This window comes from Oncorhynchus gorbuscha, unplaced genomic scaffold (assembly GCF_021184085.1).
Source record: "Oncorhynchus gorbuscha isolate QuinsamMale2020 ecotype Even-year unplaced genomic scaffold, OgorEven_v1.0 Un_scaffold_510, whole genome shotgun sequence".
NCBI lineage: Eukaryota > Metazoa > Chordata > Actinopteri > Salmoniformes > Salmonidae > Oncorhynchus > Oncorhynchus gorbuscha.
This window is the reverse complement of record NW_025745342.1, coordinates 332,979-359,432: the sequence shown is the minus strand read 5'-3', so window position 1 is coordinate 359,432 and position 26,454 is coordinate 332,979. Positions and strand designations below refer to the sequence as shown.

Below are 26,454 nucleotides of genomic sequence, written 5' to 3'. Positions count from 1 at the left end.
GGTCACACCTCACCCCCATATTGATCAGGTCACACCTCACCACCCATATTGATCAGGTCATACCTCACCACCCATATTGATCAGGTCACACCTCACCACCCATATTGATCAGGTCACACCTCACCACCCATATTGATCAGGTCACACCTCACCCCCATATTGATCAGGTCATACCTCACCACCCATATTGATCAGGTCACACCTCACCCCCCATATTGATCAGGTCATACCTCACCACCCATATTGATCAGGTCATACCTCACCACCCATATTGATCAGGTCACACCTCACCACCCATATTGATCAGGTCACACCTCACCACCCATATTGATCAGGTCACACCTCACCCCCATATTGATCAGGTCATACCTCACCCCCATATTGATCAGGTCACACCTCACCCCCATATTGATCAGGTCACACCTCACCCCCATATTGATCAGGTCACACCTCACCACCCATATTGATCAGGTCAAACCTCACCCCCCATATTGATCAGGTCATACCTCACCACACTGACACAAATGCAGCAAACATACTACATCTGAAAGGCCATTAAAAGGACGGTGATCAGTGTTTAGGGGAAATGGGTCATTTAATACAAACTGTTATGCAACGTTTATTGAACTGAACACACAGTAGCAGCAGCGTCAGACAGACACCCCAAAAAATAAAAGTCCAGAGACAGGTTTACAAAATAAGAGTCCTTTAATGGTGGGAGATGAACAGATCATATGAAGTGCCTCTTGGCAGATTCAAGCTTACAAAAACACTTCCCCACATGCATACTGGGTAATGTAGTTCCCTGGAACATAGAAGATACAGTGAAGCAGTAAATGGAATGGGGGGGGGACTACAAACATGGCAGACAGAGTGGACTGTGCCCTGACTATTTTCCAACCTAAGGGAAAGCCATTTAAATAATCCCATGAGTCAGCCTTCTACGTGTCGGTCTCCTATGAGAGAGTATTGAACACTGGTCTACCACTAACCATCTGACATGTTATCATCGAGAGAGAATAATGCCTTGGCAAACAGAGAAGGGACACGATAAAGTAGGGGGTGGAGGGGTAATGGTCCATGTGAACACACAGACTCACACTCATTCGCTCAGTCAGTCAGTCACTAACGACAGGTCTCTTATTTTCACACACACAACGATGTAGCCATGGCAATGGATACAGGGGATAAGGGGTGTTGATGGTGTCAGTGTAAAGTTGCATATAGAACAGAACGGTGTGGGGGGGGGGGCTTCTAAGGGTAGTAGGGAGGACAAGAGGGGGTATTTGAGGGGGTGGGATATAGGAGGGGTTTTCCGGGGTGGAGGGGGTGTTCAGGCGGTATTCAGGGGTGATGGGAGTATTCAGGGGTGATGGAGCTATTCAGGGAGTGGTGGGGTGTGACGGGGGTATTCAAGGGGTGATGGGGGTATTCAGGGGTGATGGGGTGTGATGGGGGTATTCAAGGGGTGATGGGGGTATTCAAGGGGTGATGGGGTGTGACGGAGGTATTCAGGGAGTATTCAGGGGGTGATGGGGGTATTCAGGGAGTATTCAGGGGTGATGGGGTGTGACGGAGGTATTCAGGGAGTATTCAGGGGGTATTCAGGGGGTGATGGGGGTATTCAGGGAGTATTCAGGGGGTGATGGGGTGTGACGGGGGTATTCAGGGAGTATTCAGGGGGTGATGGGGGTATTCAGGGGGTGATGGGGTGTGACGGGGGTATTCAGGGAGTATCAGAGCCTTGTCTCTATCCCGTGCGAAGGATGACGTGAACTCCAGAATCGGTGAACACCGGACCACTCATGTCTCCCACCTTCAGAGCAAAGGACGCATCCTCAAACGGCTTCTGCATCTGACCTGAAACACACACACACCTCTGTCACAACGAAAACAGAAAACTTTGTGCCTGTCTGTGATTGCATGCTTGTGTGTGGGAGTGGATAGTATATTTTCCATTTGACCGTGTGTGTGTGTGTGAGAGTGGATAGTATATTTTCCATTTGACCGTGTGTGTGTGTGTGAGAGTGGAGAGTATATTTTCCATTTGACTGTGTGTGTGTGTGTGTGTGTGTGTGTGTGTGTGTGTGTGTGTGTGTGTGTGTGTGTGTGTGTGTGTGTGTGTGTGTGTGTGTGTGTGTGTGTGTGTGTGTGTGTGTGTGTGTGTGTGTGTGTGTGTTACCTCTGCCGAACAGTCCCAGGTCTCCTCCGTTGCGTGCGGAGCTGCAGTCACTGAACTGAGAGGCCAGAGCCTCAAACTCCTCCTCTCCTGACTGCATCTGCTCTATGTACTCTGCAACATGTTAACACACACACACCATGTTATGTAACACTTACACTACAACATGTTAACAACACACAGTGCAACATGTTAATTAAACACAGCGCAACATGTTAATTAAACACAGCGCAACATGTTAATTAAACACAGCGCAACAACATGGTAATTACACACAGTGCAACAACATGTTAATTACACACAGTGCAACAACATGTTAATCACACACAGTGCAACAACATGTTAATCACACACAGTGCAACAACATGTTAATCACACACAGTGCAACAACATGGTAATAACACACAGTGCAACAACATGTTAATTACACACAGTGCAACATGTTAATAACACACAGTGCAACATGTTAATAACACACAGTGCAACATGGTAATTACACACAGTGCAACAACATGGTAATTACACACAGTGCAACATGGTAATTACACACAGTGCAACATGGTAATTACACACAGTGCAACATGTTAATAACACACAGTGCAACATGGTAATTACACACAGTGCAACATGGTAATTACACACAGTGCAACAACATGGTAATTACACACAGTGCAACATGGTAATTACACACAGTGCAACATGGTAATTACACACAGTGCAACATGGTAATTACACACAGTGCAACATGTTAATAACACACAGTGCAACATGGTAATTACACACAGTGCAACATGGTAATAACACACAGTGCAACATGTTAATAACACACAGTGCAACATGGTAATTACACACAGTGCAACATGGTAATTACACACAGTGCAACATGGTAATAACACACAGTGCAACATGTTAATAACACACAGTGCAACATGGTAATTACACACAGTGCAACATGGTAATAACACACAGTGCAACATGTTAATAACACACAGTGCAACATGGTAATTACACACAGTGCAACATGGTAATTACACACAGTGCAACATGTTAATAACACACAGTGCAACATGGTAATTACACACAGTGCAACATGGTAATAACACACAGTGCAACAACATGGTAATAACACAGTGCAACAACATGTTAATTACACAGTGCAACAACATGTTAATTACACACAGTGCAACATGGTAATTACACACAGTGCAACAACATGTTAATTACACACAGTGCAACATGGTAATTACACACAGTGCAACAACATGTTAATTACACACAGTGCAACAACATGGTAATTACACAGTGCAACATGGTAATTACACACAGTGCAACATGGTAATTACACACAGTGCAACATGGTTAATTACACACAGTGCAACAACATGTTAATTACACACAGTGCAACAACATGGTAATTACACAGTGCAACATGGTAATTACACACAGTGCAACATGGTAATTACACACAGTGCAACAACATGTTAATTACACACAGTGCAACAACATGGTAATTACACAGTGCAACATGGTAATTACACACAGTGCAACATGGTAATAACACACAGTGCAACATGTTAATAACACACAGTGCAACATGGTAATTACACACAGTGCAACATGGTAATAACACACAGTGCAACATGGTAATTACACACAGTGCAACATGGTAATTACACACAGTGCAACATGTTAATAACACACAGTGCAACATGGTAATTACACACAGTGCAACATGTTAATTACACACAGTGCAACATGGTAATAACACACAGTGCAACAACATGGTAATAACACAGTGCAACAACATGTTAATTACACAGTGCAACAACATGTTAATTACACACAGTGCAACATGGTAATTACACACAGTGCAACAACATGTTAATTACACACAGCGCAACATGGTAATTACACACAGTGCAACATGGTAATTACACACAGTGCAACATGGTAATTACACACAGTGCAACATGGTAATTACACACAGTGCAACATGGTAATTACACACAGTGCAACAACATGTTAATTACACACAGTACAACATGGTAATTACACACAGTGCAACAACATGTTAATAACACACAGTGCAACAACATGTTAATAACACACAGTGCAACAACATGTTAATTACACACAGTACAACATGGTAATTACACACAGTGCAACAACATGTTAATTACACACAGTGCAACAACATGTTAATTACACACAGTGCAACATGTTAATTACACACAGTACAACATGGTAATTACACACAGTGCAACAACATGTTAATTACACACAGTGCAACAACATGTTAATTACACACAGTGCAACATGTTAATTACACACAGTGCAACATGGTAATTACACACAGTGCAACATGGTAATAACACACAGTGCAACATGGTAATAACACACAGTGCAACATGGTAATTACACACAGTGCAACAACATGTTAATAACACACAGTGCAACAACATGTTAATAACACACAGTGCAACAACATGTTATATGTATATATTCATGTTGGCCATATACCACAACCCTCAGGCCTTACTGCCTAATTCTATACTATTTATTGCATCTTAGCCCATGTAGCTCGGTCATCGCTCATCCATGTATTTATATGTATATATTGTGATTCCATCCCTTTACTCAGATGTGTGTGTATTAGGCCGTTGTATTGGAATTGTTAGATTACATGTTAGGTATTACTGCAGTCGGAACTAGAAGCACAAGCATTTCACTACACTCACAATAACATCTGCTAACCGTGTGTATGTGACCAATAACATCTGATAACTGTGAATGTGACCAATAACATCCGCTAACCATGTGACCAATAACATCTGCTAACCATGTGAATGTGACCAATAACATCTGATAACCCTGTGAATGTGACCATTAACATCTGCTAACCGTGTGACCAATAACTTCTGCTAACCATGTGAATGTGACCAATAACATCTGCTAACCATGTGACCAATAACATCTGCCAACCGTGTGACCAATAACATCTGCCAACCGTGTGACCAATAACATCTGCTAACCATGTGACCAATAACATCTGCTAACCATGTGTATGTGACCAATAACATCTGCTAACCATGTGACCAATAACATCTGCTAACCATGTGTATGTGACCAATAACATCTGCTAACCATGTGACCAATAACATCTGCTAACTGTGTGTATGTGACCAATAACATCTGCTAACTGTGTGTATGTGACCAATAACATCTGCTAACCATGTGACCAATAACATCTGCTAACCATGTGACCAATAACATCTGCTAACCATGTGACCAATAACATCTGCTAACTGTGTGTATGTGACCAGTAACATCTGCTAACTGTGTGTATGTGACCAATAACATCTGCTAACCGTGTGTATGTGACCAATAACATCTGCTAACCATGTGTATGTGACCAATAACATCTGCTAACCATGTCTATGTGACCAATAACATCTGCTAACCATGTGTATGTGACCAGTAACATCTGCTAACTGTGTGTATGTGACCAATAACATCTGCTAACTGTGTGTATGTGACCAGTAACATCTGCTAACTGTGTGTATGTGACCAATAACATCTGCTAACCATGTGACCAATAACATCTGCTAACCATGTGTATGTGACCATTAACATCTGCTAACTGTGTGTATGTGACCAATAACATCTGCTAACCATGTGACCAATAACATCTGCTAACCATGTGACCAATAACATCTGCTAACCATGTGACCAATAACATCTGCTAACTGTGTGTATGTGACCAGTAACATCTGCTAACTGTGTGTATGTGACCAGTAACATCTGCTAACCGTGTGTATGTGACCAATAACATCTGCTAACCATGTGTATGTGACCAATAACATCTGCTAACCATGTGTATGTGACCAATAACATCTGCTAACCGTGTGTATGTGACCAGTAACATCTGCTAACCGTGTGTATGTGACCAGTAACATCTGCTAACTGTGTGTATGTGACCGATAACATCTGCTAACCATGTGACCAATAACATCTGCTAACCATGTGTATGTGACCAGTAACATCTGCTAACCATGTGACCAATAACATCTGCTAACCATGTGACCAATAACATCTGCTAACCATGTGACCAATAACATCTGCTAACCATGTGACCAATAACATCTGCTAACCATGTGACCAATAACATCTGCTAACCATGTGACCAATAACATCTGCTAACCATGTGACCAATAACATCTGCTAACTGTGTGTATGTGACCAGTAACATCTGCTAACCATGTGACCAATAACATCTGCTAACCATGTGACCAATAACATCTGCTAACTGTGTGTATGTGACCATTAACATCTGCTAACCATGTGACCAATAACATCTGCTAACTGTGTGTATGTGACCAGTAACATCTGCTAACCATGTGACCAATAACATCTGCTAACCATGTGACCAATAACATCTGACTTGACATGCACGTAGTTTATCAAACTGTCTCTCACCATCTCTCTCAACACACCCAGAGACGGTCAAACATTAGATCAAATGTTGTCACACCAACTCTTTCCCCCAACTACTCACTTTGTATGAGGTCGAGGGCCTCCTCTTTGGAGCGTGTGATATTCTCCTCCCTCCAGGAGGACGGGCGACGCGATTGGCTGTGCTTCACCAGGAGGTGGGAACAACGCACCTTGTCTGGCTCGCCACTTCCATCACCTACAATTCAATACAACTTTATTGTCCCCTCCCTTCACAACGTTATTGTCCCCTCCCTTCACAACTGTATTGTCCCCTCCCTTCACAACTGTATTGTCCCCTCCCTTCACAACTGTATTGTCCCCTCCCTTCACAACTGTATTGTCCCCTCCCTTCACAACTGTATTGTCCCCTCCCTTCACAACTGTATTGTCCCCTCCCTTCACAACTGTATTGTCCCCTCCCTTCACCTACAATACAAATGTATTGTCCCCTCCCTTCACCTACAATACAAATGTATTGTCCCCTCCCTTCACAACTGTATTGTCCCCTCCCTTCACAACTGTATTGTCCCCTCCCTTCACCTACAATACAAATGTATTGTCCCCTCCCTTCACCTACAATACAAATGTATTGTCCCCTCCCTTCACAACTGTATTGTCCCCTCCCTTCACAAATGTATTGTCCCCTCCCTTCACAAATGTATTGTCCCCTCCCTTCACAACTGTATTGTCCCCTCCCTTCACAACTGTATTGTCCCCTCCCTTCACAAATGTATTGTCCCCTCCCTTCACCTACAATACAAATGTATTGTCCCCTCCCTTCACAACTGTATTGTCCCCTCCCTTCACAACTGTATTGTCCCCTCCCTTCACAACTGTATTGTCCCCTCCCTTCACAACTGTATTGTCCCCTCCCTTCACCTACAATACAAATGTATTGTCCCCTCCCTTCACAACTGTATTGTCCCCTCCCTTCACAACGTTATTGTCCCCTCCCTTCACAACTGTATTGTCCCCCCCTTCACAACTGTATTGTCCCCTCCCTTCACAACTGTATTGTCCCCTCCCTTCACAACTGTATTGTCCCCTCCCTTCACAACTGTATTGTCCCCTCCCTTCACAACTGTATTGTCCCCTCCCTTCACAACTGTATTGTCCCCTCCCTTCACCTACAATACAAATGTATTGTCCCCTCCCTTCACAACTGTATTGTCCCCTCCCTTCACAACTGTATTGTCCCCTCCCTTCACCTACAATACAAATGTATTGTCCCCTCCCTTCACAACTGTATTGTCCCCTCCCTTCACCTACAATACAAATGTATTGTCCTCTCCCTTCACAACGTTATTGTCCCCTCCCTTCACAACTGTATTGTCCCCTCCCTTCACAACTGTATTGTCCCCTCCCTTCACAACTGTATTGTCCCCTCCCTTCACAACTGTATTGTCCCCCCCTTCACAACTGTATTGTCCCCCTTCACAACTGTATTGTCCCCCCTTCACAACTGTATTGTCCCCCCTTCACAACTGAATTGTCCCCCCTTCACAACTGAATTGTCCCCCCCTTCACAACTGTATTGTCCCCCCTTCACAACTGTATTGTCCCCTCCCTTCACAACTGTATTGTCCCCTCCCTTCACAACTGTATTGTCCCCTCCCTTCACAACTGTATTGTCCCCTCCCTTCACAACTGTATTGTCCCCTCCCTTCACAACTGTATTATCAACTCCCTTCACCTACAATACAAATGTATTGTCCCCTCCCCTTCACCTACAATACAAATGTATTGTCCCCTCCCTTCACCTACAATACAAATGTATTGTCCCCTCCCCTTCACCTACAATACAAATGTATTGTCCCCTCCCCTTCACCTACAATACAAATGTATTGTCCCCTCCCCTTCACCCACAATACAAATGTATTGTCCCCTCCCTTCACCCACAATACAAATGTATTGTCCCCTCCTTCACCCACAATACAAATGTATTGTCCCCTCCCTTCACCCACAATACAAATGTATTGTCCCCTTCCTTCACCCACAATACAAATGTATTGTCCCTTCCCTTCACCCACAATACAAATGTATTGTCCCCTCCCTTCACCCACAATACAAATGTATTGTCCCCTCCCTTCACCCACAATACAAATGTATTGTCCCCTCCCTTCACCCACAATACAAATGTATTGTCCCCTCCCTTCACCCACAATACAAATGTATTGTCCCCTCCCTTCACCCACAATACAAACGTATTGTCCCCTCCCTTCACCCACAATAGCCGTCTTTGTATCAAAGATAATTGTGTAGTCTAGAGCGATTTTCTAGGTTAGCTAGCCAGCTATTGTCGTTCTTTTAACGCAACGTAACGTAGACAACACTACTAGCTAGCCAGCTAGCCCCCGAATAGCAGCACTGCAGAAACTATTACACTCAACGGAACGACTTGATTAGTGTAGTGTCAACAACGCACCCACTGCCAGCTAGCCTACTTCAGCAGTACTGTATCATTTTAATCATTTTAGTCAATAAGATTCTTGCTACGTAGCTAAACTTTCTGAACATTCGAGACGTGTAGTCCACTTGTCATTCCAATCTCCTTTGCATTAGCGTAGCCTCTTCTGTAGCCTGTCAACTATGTGTCTGTTTATCCCTGTTCTCTTCTCTCTGCACAGACCATACAAACGCTCCACACCGCGTGGCCGCGGCCACCCTAATCTGGTGGTCCCAGCGCGCACGACCCACGTGGAGTTCCAGGTCTCCGGTAGCCTCTGGAACTGCCAATCTGCGGTCAACAAGGCAGCGTTCATCTCAGCCTATGCCTCCCTCCAGGCCCTCGACTTCTTGGCACTGACGGAAACATGGATCACCACAGACAACACTGCTACTCCTACTGCTCTCTCTTCGTCCGCCCACGTGTTCTCGCACACCCCGAGAGCTTCTGGTCAGCGGGGTGGTGGCACCGGGATCCTCATCTCTCCCAAGTGGTCATTCTCTCTTTCTCCCCTTATCCATCTGTCTATCGCCTCCTTTGACTTCCATGCTGTCACAGTTACCAGCCCTTTCAAGCTTAACATCCTTGTCATTTATCGCCCTCCAGGTTCCCTCGGAGAGTTCATCAATGAGCTTGATGCCTTGATAAGCTCCTTTCCTGAGGACGGCTCACCTCTCACAGTTCTGGGCGACTTTAACCTCCCCACGTCTACCTTTGACTCATTCCTCTCTGCCTCCTTTCCACTCCTCTCCTCTTTTGACCTCACCCTCTCACCTTCCCCCCCTACTCACAAGGCAGGCAATACGCTCGACCTCATCTTTACTAGATGCTGTTCTTCCACTAACCTCATTGCAACTCCCCTCCAAGTCTCCGACCACTACCTTGTATCCTTTTCCCTCTCGCTCTCATCCAACACCTCCCACACTGCCCCTACTCGGATGGTATCGCGCCGTCCCAACCTTCGCTCTCTCTCCCCCGCTACTCTCTCCTCTTCCATCCTATCATCTCTTCCCTCCGCTCAAACCTTCTCCAACCTATCTCCTGATTCTGCCTCCTCAACCCTCCTCTCCTCCCTCTCTGCATCCTTTGACTCTCTATGTCCCCTATCCTCCAGGCCGGCTCGGTCCTCCCCTCCCGCTCCGTGGCTCGATGACTCATTGCGAGCTCACAGAACAGGGCTCCGGGCAGCCGAGCGGAAATGGAGGAAAACTCGCCTCCCTGCGGACCTGGCATCCTTTCACTCCCTCCTCTCTACATTTTCCTCCTCTGTCTCTGCTGCTAAAGCCACTTTCTACCACGCTAAATTCCAAGCATCTGCCTCTAACCCTAGGAAGCTCTTTGCCACCTTCTCCTCCCTCCTGAATCCTCCTCCCCCTCCCCCCTCCTCCCTCTCTGCAGATGACTTCATCAACCATTTTGAAAAGAAGGTTGACGACATCCGATCCTCGTTTGCTAAGTCAAACGACACCGCTGGTTCTGCTCACACTGCCCTACCCTGTGCTCTGACCTCTTTCTCCCCTCTCTCTCCAGATGAAATCTTGCGTCTTGTGACGGCCGGCCGCCCAACAACCTGCCCGCTTGACCCTATCCCCTCCTCTCTTCTCCAGACCATTTCCGGAGACCTTCTCCCTTACCTCACCTCGCTCATCAACTCATCACTGACCGCTGGCTACGTCCCTTCCGTCTTCAAGAGAGCGAGAGTTGCACCCCTTCTGAAAAAACCTACACTCGATCCCTCCGATGTCAACAATTACAGACCAGTATCCCTTCTTTCTTTTCTCTCCAAAACTCTTGAACGTGCCGTCCTTGGCCAGCTCTCCCGCTATCTCTCTCTGAATGACCTTCTTGATCCAAATCAGTCAGGTTTCAAGACTAGTCATTCAACTGAGACTGCTCTCCTCTGTATCACGGAGGCGCTCCGCACTGCTAAAGCTAACTCTCTCTCCTCTGCTCTCATCCTTCTAGATCTATCGGCTGCCTTCGATACTGTGAACCATCAGATCCTCCTCTCCACCCTCTCCGAGTTGGGCATCTCCGGCGCGGCCCACGCTTGGATTGCATCCTACCTGACAGGTCGCTCCTACCAGGTGGCGTGGCGAGAATCTGTCTCCTCACCACGCGCTCTCACCACTGGTGTCCCCCAGGGCTCTGTTCTAGTCCCTCTCCTATTCTCGCTATACACCAAGTCACTTGGCTCTGTCATAACCTCACATGGTCTCTCCTATCATTGCTACGCAGACGACACACAACTAATCTTCTCCTTTCCCCCTTCTGATGACGAGGTGGCGAATCGCATCTCTGCATGTCTGGCAGACATATCAGTGTGGATGACGGATCACCACCTCAAGCTGAACCTCGGCAAGACGGAGCTGCTCTTCCTCCCGGGGAAGGACTGCCCGTTCCATGATCTCGCCATCACGGTTGACAACTCCATTGTGTCCTCCTCCCAGAGCGCTAAGAACCTTGGCGTGATCCTGGACAACACCCTGTTGTTCTCAACCAACATCAAGGTGGTGGCCCGTTCCTGTAGGTTCATGCTCTACAACATCCGCAGAGTACGACCCTGCCTCACACAGGAAGCGGCGCAGGTCCTAATCCAGGCACTTGTCATCTCCCATCTGGATTACTGCAACTCGCTGTTGACTGGGCTCCCTGCCTGTGCCATTAAACCCCTTCAACTTATCCAGAACGCCGCAGCCCGTCTGGTGTTCAACCTTCCCAAGTTCTCTCACATCACCCCGCTCCTCCGTTCTCTCCACTGGCTTCCAGTTGAAGCTCGCATCCGCTACAAGACCATGGTGCTTGCCTACGGAGCTGTGAGGGGAAAGGCACCTCAGTACCTCCAGGCTCTGATCAGGCCCTACACCCAAACAAGGGCACTGCGTTCATCCACCTCTGGCCTGCTCGCCTCCCTACCACTGAGGAAGTACAGCTCCCGCTCAGCCCAGTCAAAACTGTTCGCTGCTCTGGCCCCCCAATGGTGGAACAAACTCCCTCACGACGCCAGGACAGCGGAGTCAATCACCACCTTCCGGAGACACCTGAAACCCCACCTCTTTAAGGAATACCTAGGATAGGATAAGTAATCCCTCTCACCCCCCCCCTTTAAGATTTAGATGCACTATTGTAAAGTGACTGTTCCACTGGATGTCATAAGGTGAATGCACCAATTTGTAAGTCGCTCTGGATAAGAGCGTCTGCTAAATGACTTAAATGTAAATGTATTGTCCCCTCCCCTTCACCTACAATACAACTGTATTGTCCCCTCCCTTCACAACTGTATTGTCCCCTCCCTTCACAACTGTATTGTCCCCTCCCTTCACAACTGTATTGTCCCCTCCCTTCACCTACAATACAACTGTATTGTCCCCTCCCTTCACCTACAATACAACTGTATTGTCCCCGCCCTTCACCTACAATACAACTGTATTGTCCCCGCCCTTCACCTACAATACAACTGTATTGTCCCCGCCCTTCACCTACAATACAACTGTATTGTCCCCGCCCTTCACCTACAATACAACTGTATTGTCCCCGCCCTTCACCTACAATACAACTGTATTGTCCCCGCCCTTCACCTACAATACAACTGTATTGTCCCCGCCCTTCACCTACAATACAACTGTATTGTCCCCGCCCTTCACCTACAATACAAATGTATTGTCCCCGCCCTTCACCTACAATACAAATGTATTGTCCCCGCCCTTCACCTACAATACAAATGTATTGTCCCCGCGCTTCACCTACAATACAAAGGTATTGTCCCCGCGCTTCACCTACAATACAAAGGTATTGTCCCCGCCCTTCACCTACAATACAAAGGTATTGTCCCCGCCCTTCACCTACAATACAAAAATGTATTGTCCCCTCCCTTCACCCACAATACAGAAAAACAGTTTTTCCCTCATCACCAATACAACTTAATTGTTCATATGATGCTCCAACAAAGTGTCTTCTCATCCCCCCAAACAGCAGCACACTTCACACAGTAGAGGAGCGGCACACTTCACACAGTAGAGGAGCGGCACACTTCACACAGTAGAGGAGAGGCACACTTCACACAGTAGAGGAGAGGCACACTTCACACAGTAGAGGAGAGGCACACTTCACACACAGTAGAGGAGCAGCACACTTCACACACAGTAGAGGAGCAGCACACTTCACACACAGTAGAGGAGCAGCACACTTCACACACAGTAGAGGAGCGGCACACTTCACACACAGTAGAGGAGCGGCACACTTCACACAGCAGAGGAGAGGCACACTTCACACAGTAGAGGAGAGGCACACTTCACACAGTAGAGGAGAGGCACACTTCACACAGTAGAGGAGAGGCACACTTCACACAGTAGAGGAGAGGCACACTTCGCACAGTAGAAGAGAGGCACACTTCACACAGTAGAGGAGAGGCACACTTCACACACAGTAGAGAGGAGCGGCACACTTCACACAGTAGAGGAGAGGCACACTTCACACACAGTAGAGGAGCAGCACATTTCACACACAGTAGAGGAGCAGCACATTTCACACACAGCAGAGGAGCAGCACACTTCACACACAGCAGAGGAGCAGCACACTTCACACACAGCAGAGGAGCAGCACACTTCACACACAGCAGAGGAGCAGCACATTTCACACACAGCAGAGGAGCAGCACACTTCACACACAGTAGAGGAGCAGCACACTTCACACAGTAGAGGAGCAGCACACTTCACACAGTAGAGGAGCAGCACACTTCACACACAGTAGAGGAGCAGCACACTTCACACACAGTAGAGGAGCGGCACACTTCACACAGTAGAGGAGCGGCACACTTCACACACAGTAGAGGAGCAGCACACTTCACACACAGTAGAGGAGCAGCACACTTCACACACAGTAGAGGAGCAGCACACTTCACACACAGTAGAGGAGCAGCACACTTCACACACAGTAGAGGAGCAGCACACTTCACACACAGTAGAGGAGCAGCACACTTCACACACAGTAGAGGAGCAGCACACTTCACATAGTAGAGGAGCAGCACACTTCACACAGTAGAGGAGCAGCACACTTCACACACAGTAGAGAGGAGCAGCACACTTCACACACAGTAGAGGAGCAGCACACTTCACACACAGTAGAGGAGCAGCACACTTCACACACAGCAGAGGAGCAGCACACTTCACACACAGCAGAGGAGCACAGGGTCAAACCATAGTACAGCGCCCCTGGATGGAGAGAGCCAGTATGCTGTTGGGTTAAGGGCCAGCATGCTGTTGGGTTAAGGGCCAGCATGTTGTTGGGTTAAGGGCCAGCATGTTGTTGGGTTAAGGGCCAGCATGTTGTTGGGTTAAGGGCCAGCATGCTGTTGGGTTAAGGGCCAGCATGCTGTTGGGTTAAGGGCCAGCATGCTGTTGGGTTAAGGGCCAGCATGCTGTTGGGTTAAGGGCCAGCATGCTGTTGGGTTAAGGGCCAGCATGCTGTTGGGTTAAGGGCCAGCATGCTGTTGGGTTAAGGGCCAGCATGCTGTTGGGTTAAGGGCCAGCATGCTGTTGGGTTAAGGGCCAGCATGCTGTTGGGTTAAGGGCCAGCATGCTGTTGGGTTAAGAGCCAGCATGCTGTTGGGTTAAGGGCCAGCATGCTGTTGGGTTAAGGGCCAGCATGCTGTTGGGTTAAGGGCCAGCATGCTGTTGGGTTAAGGGCCAGCATGTTGTTGGGTTAAGGGCCAGCATGTTGTTGGGTTAGGAGCCAGTATGTTGTTGGGTTAAGGGCCAGCAACCCCCCCCGCGTTTAATTTTACAGTGCCCCACCAGGGATTCTAACCGTGACCTGTCAGCTACAGGTCCATCCCCTTAGCTGCTGGGCGACCTACCTGACCCCACCGGACGCTCCCACTGGCTGGCATTGGTGATGTGGTTAAAGTAGTACACTCTACCTAAGAAAGGGAGGAGGGAGAAAGAGGATGGGAGAGGAGGGCGGGAGAGAGAGGGGAGGAAGAGGGGGGTGGGGGATAAGGGAGGGAGAGAGGACAGGGGAGATGGGAGGGAGAGAAAGGGGACGGGGGAGAGAAAGGGGACGGGGGAGAGAAAGGGGACGGGGGAGAGAAAGAGGACGGGGAGGGAGAGAATGGAGAGAAAGGACGGGGAGAGAGAGAAAGGACGGGGAGTATGGGAAGAGAGAGGAGAGGTGTTGGTTTGGGGGATGAGAAAGAGGGAGCTGATGCTACAACTTAAGTCCTTTCCTTCATGTGCATTAATCTACACAGATAAGTGTGAACCTACACAGATAAAACCATGAGCCTACACAGATAAAAGCATGAATCTACACAGATAAAACCATGAGCCTACACAGATAAAAGCATGAACCTACACAGATAAAAGCATGAACCTACACAGATAAAAGCATGAACCTACACAGATAAAAGCATTTTGCTTTAGTCTAATCTCAGTTGGTCGTCTTCAGCCACTTTTAATGATATTATGCTGAAGAAGGCGTTGAGAAAATAAATATTTAACTTCTGCTCACTGGGCAGAAACCCGCCATCCTAACACAGGTGTCGGAATGGTCCCAAGGCGCGGGACAAAATGACGTCATTGTTATGGGCCTTGTTATTTTCTGCTACCTCGCGAGCTGGCGTGAAATGAATGAATGAATGGACATTCATGAATAAACTGACCAACTCAAAATGACGACACCCCATACAACAGTCTATCTTCCAATACATATATTCCTAAGAATTTGATTATGAAATAAGTTACTGTCCAATGCATAGCACGTTGAACAGTTGTCAAAACATGCACGCGCCGTTGCTAGTTAGGCTAGCTTGCTGAGTTAGCCAGTCATTACCCTCACGACTAACTAAACAACACCAGATGATAGCTTTTGATACAAGCACTAGTCAAACGAATAACCATAAGACACAATTCACAAATAAACATGCGTCACCACCTAACGATGCAACAAGATTACAACCAACCTAGTAGCTAGTTAGCTAGTAATTTAGCTACGTCGCTAACGCTAGCATTTGGGTTCGTTCGGTCGGTACTTTGCCATGCAAGTGGTTTGTGCACCAGCGACAAATTGTTCGGGATGATATAGCTAGTTATCGCTCTCAACCTACTGGAACTGCGGCTCATCCGCTTTTCCCACCCGGACGGTAGCTTCTCGTCCTCGCCGTCTGCCATTTTCCCTGCTTGCTTTCAAAACTGTGCAAGTCACTCCTCTGGTGGCTCGTAGATTGCGGCTGTAAGAAAACGTCTGCTGCTGATTCTGTTGTTGCACCTTCCATCCGCCAGGTGTCAAAGAGACATGTTTAGAATATTCTTCACATTTCTAGAAGGGTTGCTTTTACATGTGTTTTGTTGTTGTTGCATTAGACATGTATTTCTCATGATAAACTACATTGGATTTAATCGAATGGTATGTTGATATCATTTCGGCTGTTTATTCCACTGATCTACAGTATAAAAAAAAAATCCCTTATAGACTGATGTGACCGCATTTGTTATATCATTGCAACTATTCGCAGCACTTCTGGTTGATTTACGGCATAGCTGAATATTGCAGTGCCCGCCTTCTCTTGACATGTCACCCTATGAGAGGCCTTGACGTCGCCACGTCAATCATCCGTTTAGATGTTTCATTGGTGCGTTTTCTCGTTGTACACAAAGCGGAACGCTTTACGACTACCCAGACTGAAACGATTCTGATTTTCGCTAACGACTAGCTATCAATAAGGTAATATCTGTACTTATACGATATTTTATCAATGGTATAGACCAATAAACGTGAGGAAACTTCAATATCTAAGACGTAATGCTTTATTTTTTCAGTGGTTGTTGATTAAGCGCTAACTAGCTCTGCTAACATTAGCCAACTCCACATGACAACATAACGTTTATTGTCCTTGCTGTTATGTTAGCTGCTAAGTAACATTACATTATTGGAGTTGTAATGACAAACAACTGGAACATCATCCTTGTATTGTAAACAACTAAAGTTCGCAAGTTAGTTTAAACTGTGTGCTGTTTCACGCCACTTCGATACGAAGTGATTTTCGCAGCAGGTTATGAGAGCATTTTTCGCTAACCCGTCTTAACCTCAGTCTCCTAACCGACTACGTTAATTATCCTAACCCGCTTTAAGTTCTGACCTGCTACGAAAAAGTCACTTCCGTATCGAAGTTGTTTGAAAATAGTGTTTATCGTATGTTGACGGTGTCGTCATACTGTACCGCTGTCTCAACCAACTCTCCTCGTCTCTCTCTGCGGATCAGGATGATTGAGGTGGTTTGCAATGATCGGCTGGGCAAGAAGGTCCGGGTGAAGTGCAAGTATCCTTTTACTAAGCTGACCACCATGCTAGTCTTACAGCACAGACTAGCCTACGCCATTCACAGACTGCATCTGATTTAGCGCCTATTGGCGATAGTAACACACTGTTACAATAGTATGTGAATACCCCTTCAAATGAGTGGATTCGGCTATTTCTGCCACGCCCGCTCCTGACAGGTGTATAAAATCGAGCGCACCGCCATGCAATCTCCATAGACAAACATTGGCAGTAGAATGACCTTACTGAAGAGCTCAGTGACTTTCAATGTGGCATCATCATAGGATGCCACCTTTCCAACAAGTAAGTTAGTCAAATTCCTGCCTTGCTCTAGCTGTCCCGGTCAACTGTAAGTGCTGTTATTGTGAAGTGAAAACATCTAGGAGCAACAACGGCTCGGCCGCGAAGTGGTAAGCCATACAAGCTCACAGAACGGGACCGCTGCAGCGCGTTAAAAAATTGTCCTCGGTTGCAACACTTACTTCCGAGTTCCAAACTGCCTCAGCAAGAACTGTTCGTCAGGAGCTTCACGAAATGGGTTTCCATGGCCGAGCAGCCACACATAACCCTAAGATCACCATGATGCCCAGCGTCGGCTGGAATGGTGGAAAGCTCGCCACCATTGGACCCGGCGCAGTGGAAATGCCTTTTCTGGAGTGATGAATCACGCTTCACCATCTGGCAGTCCGACCGTTTTGGTGCATAGTGCCAACTGTAAAGTGGAGGAGGAGTAATAGTCTGGAACTGCTTTTCATGGTTCGGGCCCCTTAGTTCCAGTGAAGGGAAATCTTAACACTACAGCACACAATGACATTCTAGACGATTCTGTGCTTCCAACTCTGTCTCAACAGTTTTGGGAAGTCCCTCTCCTGTTTCAGCTGGACAATGCTCCCGTGCACAACGAGGTTCATACCGACATTGTTTGTTGAGATCGTTTTGGAAGAACTTGACTGGCCTGCACAGAGCCCTGACCTCAACCCCCATGGGATGAATTGGAACGCCGACTGCCCAACATCAGTCCCCGACCTCACTAGTGCTCTTGTGGCTGAATGGAAGCAAACCGCCGCAGCAATGTTCCAACATCTAGTGGAAGCCTTCCCAGAAGAGCGGAGGCTGTTATAGCAGCAAAGGGGAGACCAACTCCATATTAATGACCATGATTTTGGAATGAGATGTTCGACGAGCAGGTGTCCACATACTTTTTATTTTATCCCAGACGCTCGTTCTGAACGTTAAAATGCATCGTTGTGATATTAGCAAGACATCATTTAAAAAAAGTAAAGGTTAAATTACTACAGATCTTTTTCGAGGGTTAGGGTTATATAGATGTCTGTAGATGCTGAACCTTCAGAGGTTGCAGGCATAGACACACTATACCAACATGTCGTTATAGCAGTCATCTGTGTACAGCCTTAACCCTTTCCAGCTCAGAAGACACTATAGGAGACCTGAAGAAGCTCATCGCTGCCCAAACAGGCACACGGTGGGACAAGATCGTACTCAAGAAATGGTGAGAAAGAAATGAACAGTCCCTAGCATACAAACCAGTGACGAGTCACTTCCCTAGCCTACGGACCAGTGACGAGTCACTTCCCTAGCCTACGGACCAGTGACGAGTCACTTCCCTAGCCTACGGACCAGTGACGAGTCACTTCCCTAGCCTACGGACCAGTGACGAGTCACTTCCCTAGCCTACGGACCAGTGACGAGTCACTTCCCTAGCCTACGGACCAGTGACGAGTCACTTCCCTAGCCTACGGACCAGTGACGAGTCACTTCCCTAGCCTACGGACCAGTGACGAGTCACTTCCCTAGCCTACGGACCAGTGACGAGTCACTTCCCTAGCCTACGGACCAGTGACGAGTCACTTCCCTAGCCTACGGACCAGTGACGAGTCACTTCCCTAGCCTACGGACCAGTGACGAGTCACTTCCCTAGCCTACGGACCAGTGACGAGTCACTTCCCTAGCCTACGGACCAGTGACGAGTCACTTCCCTAGCCTACGGACCAGTGACGAGTCACTTCCCTAGCCTACGGACCAGTGACGAGTCACTTCCCTAGCCTACGGACCAGTGACGAGTCACTTCCCTAGCCTACGGACCAGTGACGAGTCACTTCCCTAGCCTACGGACCAGTGACGAGTCACTTCCCTAGCCTACGGACCAGTGACGAGTCACTTCCAATGACTAGCCTACGGACCAGTGACGAGTCACTTCCAAATGTAGCCTACGGACCAGTGACGAGTCACTTCCCCACACTGCAAGCAATGCAGGTAGCCTACGGACTTTTATTCCGTATTTATTTATTTATTTAACTATACAAGTCAGTTAGGAACAAATGATTATCTACAATGACGGCCGACTGAGGCCAAACCCGGACGGCGCTGGGCCAGTAGTGCGTCACCCTACGTGACTTCCACTTCCTGTCAGGGTGTGATTCAAATGTATTTATAAAGCCCTTCTTACATCAGCTGATATCTCAACGTGCTGTACAGAAACCCAGCCTAAAACCCCACACTGCAAGCAATGCAGGTGTAGAGGCCTGGAATCGAACCAGGGTCTGTAGTGACGCCTCTAGCACTGAGATGTAGTTTCTTATTTCTTTAATCATCTATTGTTCACCTAATACCTTTTATTATTTTTGGGACTTAAAAATTGCACTGTTGGTCAGAGCCTGTAAATATGTCACTGTTGGTTAGAGCCTGTAAGTATGTCACTGTTGGTTAGAGCCTGTAAATATGTCACTGTTGGTTAGAGCCTGTAAGTAAGTCACTGTTGGTCAGAGCCTGTAAGTAAGTCACTGTTGGTCAGAGCCTGTAAGTATGTCACTGTTGGTCAGAGCACTGTTGGTTAGAGCCTGTAAGTAAGTATGTCACTGTTGGTTAGAGCCTGTAAGTAAGTCACTGTTGGTCAGAGCCTGTAAGTAAGTCACTGTTGGTTGGAGCCTGTAAATATGTCACTGTTGGTTCGAGCCTGTAAGTAAGTCACTGTTGGTTAGAGCCTGTAAGTAAGTCACTGTTGGTTAGAGCCTGTAAGTAAGTCACTGTTGGTTAGAGCCTGTAAGTAAGTCACTGTTGGTTAGAGCCTGTAAGTAAGTCACTGTTGGTTAGAGCCTGTAAATATGTCACTGTTGGTTAGAGCCTGTAAATAAGTCACTGTTGGTTGGAGCCTGTAAGTAAGTCACTGTTGGTTAGAGCCTGTAAGTAAGTCACTGTTGGTTAGAGCCTGTAAGTAAGTAAGTCACTGTTGGTTAGAGCCTGTAAGTAAGTAAGCCACTGTTGGTTAGAGCCTGTAAGTAAGTCACTGTTGGTTAGAGCCTGTAAATATGTCACTGTTGGTCAGAGCCTGTAAGTAAGTGATTCACTGTTGGGTAGAGCCTGTAAGTAAGTCACTGTTGGTTAGAGCCTGTAAATATGTCACTGTTGGTTAGAGCCTGTAAATAAGTCACTGTTGGTTGGAGCCTGTAAGTAAGTCACTGTTGGTTGGAGCCTGTAAGTAAGTAAGTCACTGTTGATTAGAGCCTGTAAGTAAGTCACTGTTGGTTAGAGCCTGTAAATATGTCACTGTTGGTCAGAGCCTGTAAGTAAGTGATTCACTGTTGGTTAGAGCCTGTAAGTAAGTCACTGTTGGTTAGAGCCTGTAAATATGTCACTGTTGGTTCGAGCCTGTAAGTAAGTCACTGTTGGTTAGAGCCTGTAAGTAAGTCACTGTTGGTTAGAGCCTGTAAGTAAGTCACTGTTGGTTAGAGCCTGTAAGTAAGTCACTGTTGGTTAGAGCCTGTAAGTAAGTCACTGTTGGTTAGAGCCTGTAAGTAAGTCACTGTTGGTTAGAGCCTGTAAATAAGTCACTGTTGGTTAGAGCCTGTAAGTAAGTAAGTCACTGTTGGTTAGAGCCTGTAAGTAAGTAAGTCACTGTTGGTTAGAGCCTGTAAGTAAGTAAGTCACTGTTGGTTAGAGCCTGTAAGTAAGTAAGTCACTGTTGGTTAGAGCCTGTAAGTAAGTAAGTCACTGTTGGTTAGAGCCTGTAAGTAAGTTACTGTTGGTTAGAGCCTGTAAATATGTCACTGTTGGTCAGAGCCTGTAAGTAAGTGATTCACTGTTGGTTAGAGCCTGTAAGTAAGTGATTCACTGTTGGTTAGAGCCTGTAAGTATGTCACTGTTGGTTAGAGCCTGTAAGTAAGTCACTGTTGGTTAGAGCCTGTAAGTATGTCACTTGGTTAGAGCCTGTAAATATGTCGCTGTTGGTTAGAGCCTGTAAATAAGTCACTGTTGGTTAGAGCCTGTAAGTAAGTCACTGTTGGTTCGAGCCTGTAAGTAAGTCACTGTTGGTTAGAGCCTGTAAGTATGTCACTTGGTTAGAGCCTGTAAATATGTCACTGTTGGTTAGAGCCTGTAAATAAGTCACTGTTGGTTAGAGCCTGTAAATAAGTCACTGTTGGTTAGAGCCTGTAAATATGTCGCTGTTGGTTAGAGCCTGTAAGTATGTCGCTGTTGGTTAGAGCCTGTAAGTATGTCGCTGTTGGTTAGAGCCTGTAAGTATGTCGCTGTTGGTTAGAGCCTGTAAGTAAGTCGCTGTTGGTTAGAGCCTGTAAATATGTCGCTGTTGGTCAGAGCCTGTAAATATGTCGCTGTTGGTCAGAGCCTGTAAGTAAGTAAGTCGCTGTTGGTCAGAGCCTGTAAGTAAGTAAGTCGCTGTTGGTCAGAGCCTGTAAGTAAGTAAGTCACTGTTGGTCAGAGCCTGTAAGTAAGTCACTGTTGGTTAGAGCCTGTAAGTAAGTAAGTCACTGTTGGTTAGAGCCTGAAAGTATGTCACTGTTGGTTAAAGCCTGTAAATATGTCACTGTTGGTTAGAGCCTGTAAATATGTCACGTGACAAACTTTGATTTAGATCGCTGCGTCACTCGGAAACTTGTCAGTTGTGGCATATTTGGAACCAGTGACGAGTCACTTCTCCTTCTCTTCCTCCTGTGTATATTTCAGACTGTTCTCTGTGTCGTCAATGTTTGTATCCAGGGTAACGTGTTAGAATATTAAGGTATAAATGTAGAACCTACAAGCCTCTGTGACATGTACAATAAGGAATCATGTCATTTCTATCTGAAACGTTCCGGAAGGAAGCTGGTCGAGGCCGTGTTCTTCCTCTGTGACATGTAGAATAAGGAATCATGTCATTTCTATCTGAAACGTTCCGGAAGGAAGCTGGTCGAGGCTGTGTTCTTCCTCTGTGACATGTACAATAAGGAATCATGTCATTTCTATCTGAAACGTTCCGGAAGGAAGCTGGTCGAGGCCGTGTTCTTCCTCTGTGACTAACTTCCTGTTTTCTCCTCTCAGGTACACCATATTCAAGGACCACGTGTCTCTGGGAGACTGTATCCTTTTTGAGCCCTCGGAAGTGCAGTTTCACTGTTTGACCACCGGATGGCGTTTTATTGTCGTGAGTCTCGTCCAGGAGGCACAACTGGGCCATTTCCCCTTAGACATAGCAGCGGCAAAGTCAAACGGGGCTATATTGTTTTCATGCATTTTTACAATAATGAGCTTTTTGGTGTTTTAAATTAGGGTTAGGCATTAGGTTCAACAGTGTGTTAGGCATTAGGTTCAACATTGTGTTAGGCATTAGGTTCAACAGTGTGTTAGGCATTAGGTTCACCAGTGTGTTAGGCATTAGGTTCAACAGTGTGTTAGGCATTAGGTTCAACAGTGTGTTAGGCATTAGGTTCAACAGTGTGGTTAAATTAGGGTTGGGCATTAGGTTCAACAGTGTGTTTTAAATTAGGGTTGGGCATTAGGTTCAACAGTGTGTTAGGCATTAGGTTCAACATTGTGTTAGGCATTAGGTTCAACAGGGTGTTAGGCATTAGGTTCAACAGTGTGTTAGGCATTAGGTTCAACAGTGTGTTAGGCATTAGGTTCAACAGTGTGTTAGGCATTAGGTTCAACAGGGTGTTAGGCATTAGGTTCAACGGTGTGTTAGGCATTAGGTTCAACAGTGTGTTAGGCATTAGGTTCAACAGTGTGTTAGGCATTAGGTTCAACAGTGTGTTAGGCATTAGGTTCAACAGTGTGTTAGGCATTAGGTTCAACAGTGTGTTGGGCATTAGGTTCAACAGTGTGTTAGGCATTAGGTTCAACAGTGTGTTAGGCATTAGGTTCAACAGTGTGGTTAAATTAGGGTTGGGCATTAGGTTCAACAGTGTGTTAGGCATTAGGTTCAACAGTGTGTTAGGCATTAGGTTCAACAGTGTGTTTAAATTAGGGTTGGGCATTAGGTTCAACAGTGTGTTTTAAATTAGGGTTAGGCATTAGGTTCAACAGGGTGGTTAGGCATTAGGTTCAACAGTTTGGTTAGGGTTAGGCATTAGGTTCAACAGGGTGGTTAAGTGTGAAATCAGATTGGAGGACTTTGTGGCTGTGCCAGCTAGTGAGCACTGTAGAGGTGCCTCCAGAACAACATTCATGACTAAGAATGCTCAAACAGCTGTTTAACCAAGAGGAAATAGAACACTATTGAGCCCTTAGAACAGCAGTTTCACTCTGGCCAGGGAGGAATCTGTAAACTGGGTGATACTGAGCCAACATGTCTGCTTTCCTTCCAGGCTTTGCTACTGTTAGATATAGTAAGGAGAGAGAAACAAACCGCAACATTTGAATGTCTCCTCCTCACTTTATCTGATGGTTATTGTCAGAGTGGGTTTCTACATGTAAGCAACGTTTTTGTTATTGAGAAATGCTGTTGGTGAAGTATTGCCTTGAAAGTGAGGAGTTTCCTGGTTTAGTTCATTATATTGAGGGAAACTCGGGGAAATGATTTGGTTGTGCAACTCGAGACATTTGACACACACACAAACACACACACACACGGTACATCTGGCATATGGATGGTGTTTATGTGGGACTATTGATCATCACCACCACCACCACTGTTCTCCTCCTTAACTCACCTGTCTGCAGATGAGATCCACGATGGGCAGAACCTGGAGCTGTACTACCAGTAGAAGACTGAGGACACACCACACACACACCTATGTATTAACAAGGCTTGAGTTTGTTGATCATTGGATCAGGGTTTTGCGGAGACATTGATGATGTTCTAGTGATGAAATGTTTTGATATTGTTTGGAAATAAAAACAAATATTTATATTAGTTTAATTTGTCTCCATCTCTAACTGGCTTTATCTGGAAGTGTCCCACACAGCACCCTATTCCCTTTATAGTGCACTACTATAGACCAGATCCCTTTTATAGAACACTGCTATAGACCAGATCCCTTTATAGTGCACTACTATAGACCAGATCCCTTTTATAGAGCACTACTATAGACCAGATCCCTTTATAGTGCACTACTATAGACCAGATCCTGTTATAGTGCACTACTATAGACCAGATCCCTTTTATAGTGCACTACTATAGACCAGATCCCGTTATAGTGCACTACTATAGACCAGATCCCTTTTATAGTGCACTACTATAGACCAGATCCCTTTATAGTGCACTACTATAGACCAGATCCCTTTTATAGAACACTACTATAGACCAGATCCCTTTATAGTGCACTACTATAGACCAGATCCCTTTATAGTGCACTACTATAGACCAAATCCCTATATAGTGCACTACTATAGACCAGATCCCTTTATAGTGCACTACTATAGACCAGATCCCTTTATAGTGCACTACTATAGACCAGACTCTGTTCTGTCTAGGTAAGAGGTTCCCTATATAGTGCACTACTATAGACCAGACTCTGTTCCATCTAGGTAAGAGGTTCCCTATATAGTGCACTACTATAGACCAGATCCCTATATAGTGCACTACTATAGACCAGACTCTGTTCTGTCTAGGTAAGAGGTTCCCTATATAGTGCACTACTATAGACCAGACTCTGTTCCATCTAGGTAAGAGGTTCCCTATATAGTGCACTACTATAGACCAGATCCCTATATAGTGCACTACTATAGACCAGACTCTGTTCTGTCTAGGTAAGAGGTTCCCTATATAGTGCACTACTATAGACCAGTCTCTGTTCTGTCTAGGTAAGAGGTTCCCTATATAGTGCACTACTATAGACCAGACTCTGTTCTGTCTAGGTATGAGGTTCCCTATATAGTGCACTACTATAGACCAGACTCTGTTCTGTCTAGGTAAGAGGTTCCCTATATAGTGCACTACTATAGACCAGACTCTGTTCTGTCTAGGTAAGAGGTTCCCTATATAGTGCACTACTATAGACCAGACTCTGTTCCATCTAGGTAAGAGGTTCCCTATATAGTGCACTACTATAGACCAGATCCCTATATTCCCTAGTGCACTACTATAGACCAGACTCTGTTCTGTCTAGGTAAGAGGTTCCCTATATAGTGCACTACTATAGACCAGACTCTGTTCTGTCTAGGTAAGAGGTTCCCTATATAGTGCACTACTATAGACCAGACTCTGTTCTGTCTAGGTAAGAGGTTCCCTATATAGTGCACTACTATAGACCAGACTCTGTTCTGTCTAGGTAAGAGGTTCCCTATATAGTGCACTACTATAGACCAGACTCTGTTCTGTCTAGGTAAGAGGTTCCCTATATAGTGCACTACTATAGACCAGACTCTGTTCCATCTAGGTAAGAGGTTCCCTATATAGTGCACTACTATAGACCAGATCCCTATATAGTGCACTACTATAGACCAGACTCTGTTCTGTCTAGGTAAGAGGTTCCCTATATAGTGCACTACTATAGACCAGACTCTGTTCTGTCTAGGTAAGAGGTTCCCTATATAGTGCACTACTATAGACCAGACTCTGTTCTGTCTAGGTAAGAGGTTCCCTATATAGTGCACTACTATAGACCAGACTCTGTTCTGTCTAGGTAAGAGGTTCCCTATATAGTGCACTACTATAGACCAGACTCTGTTCTGTCTAGGTAAGAGGTTCCCTATATAGTGCACTACTATAGACCAGACTCTGTTCTGTCTAGGTAAGAGGTTCCCTATATAGTGCACTACTATAGACCAGACTCTGTTCTGTCTAGGT

The 26,454-nt window shown here is 46.0% G+C and overlaps 2 protein-coding genes across 2 annotated transcripts; one reads left to right on the top strand and one right to left on the bottom strand.

Annotated features, from left to right (window-relative positions):
* Positions 1-1,592: 1,592 nt before the first annotated feature.
* On the bottom strand, positions 1,593-16,434 carry LOC124018436 (peptidyl-prolyl cis-trans isomerase NIMA-interacting 1-like). The gene is made up of 5 exons (XM_046333757.1): positions 16,222-16,434; positions 14,974-15,036; positions 6,735-6,869; positions 2,183-2,293; positions 1,593-1,860 (listed from the first exon to the last, which is right to left on the bottom strand). Exons 1-5 carry the CDS (start codon positions 16,283-16,285, stop codon positions 1,751-1,753), a joined length of 483 nt encoding a protein of 160 aa, XP_046189713.1. The 5' UTR covers positions 16,286-16,434; the 3' UTR covers positions 1,593-1,750.
* Positions 16,435-16,733: 299 nt separating this feature from the next.
* LOC124018433 (ubiquitin-like protein 5) lies at positions 16,734-24,585 on the top strand. The gene is made up of 5 exons (XM_046333754.1): positions 16,734-16,838; positions 17,377-17,433; positions 18,859-18,942; positions 22,767-22,804; positions 24,387-24,585. The coding sequence occupies exons 2-5, from the start codon at positions 17,378-17,380 to the stop codon at positions 24,428-24,430; spliced, it is 222 nt and encodes a 73-aa protein (XP_046189710.1). The 5' UTR covers positions 16,734-16,838; position 17,377; the 3' UTR covers positions 24,431-24,585.
* Positions 24,586-26,454: the final 1,869 nt, after the last annotated feature.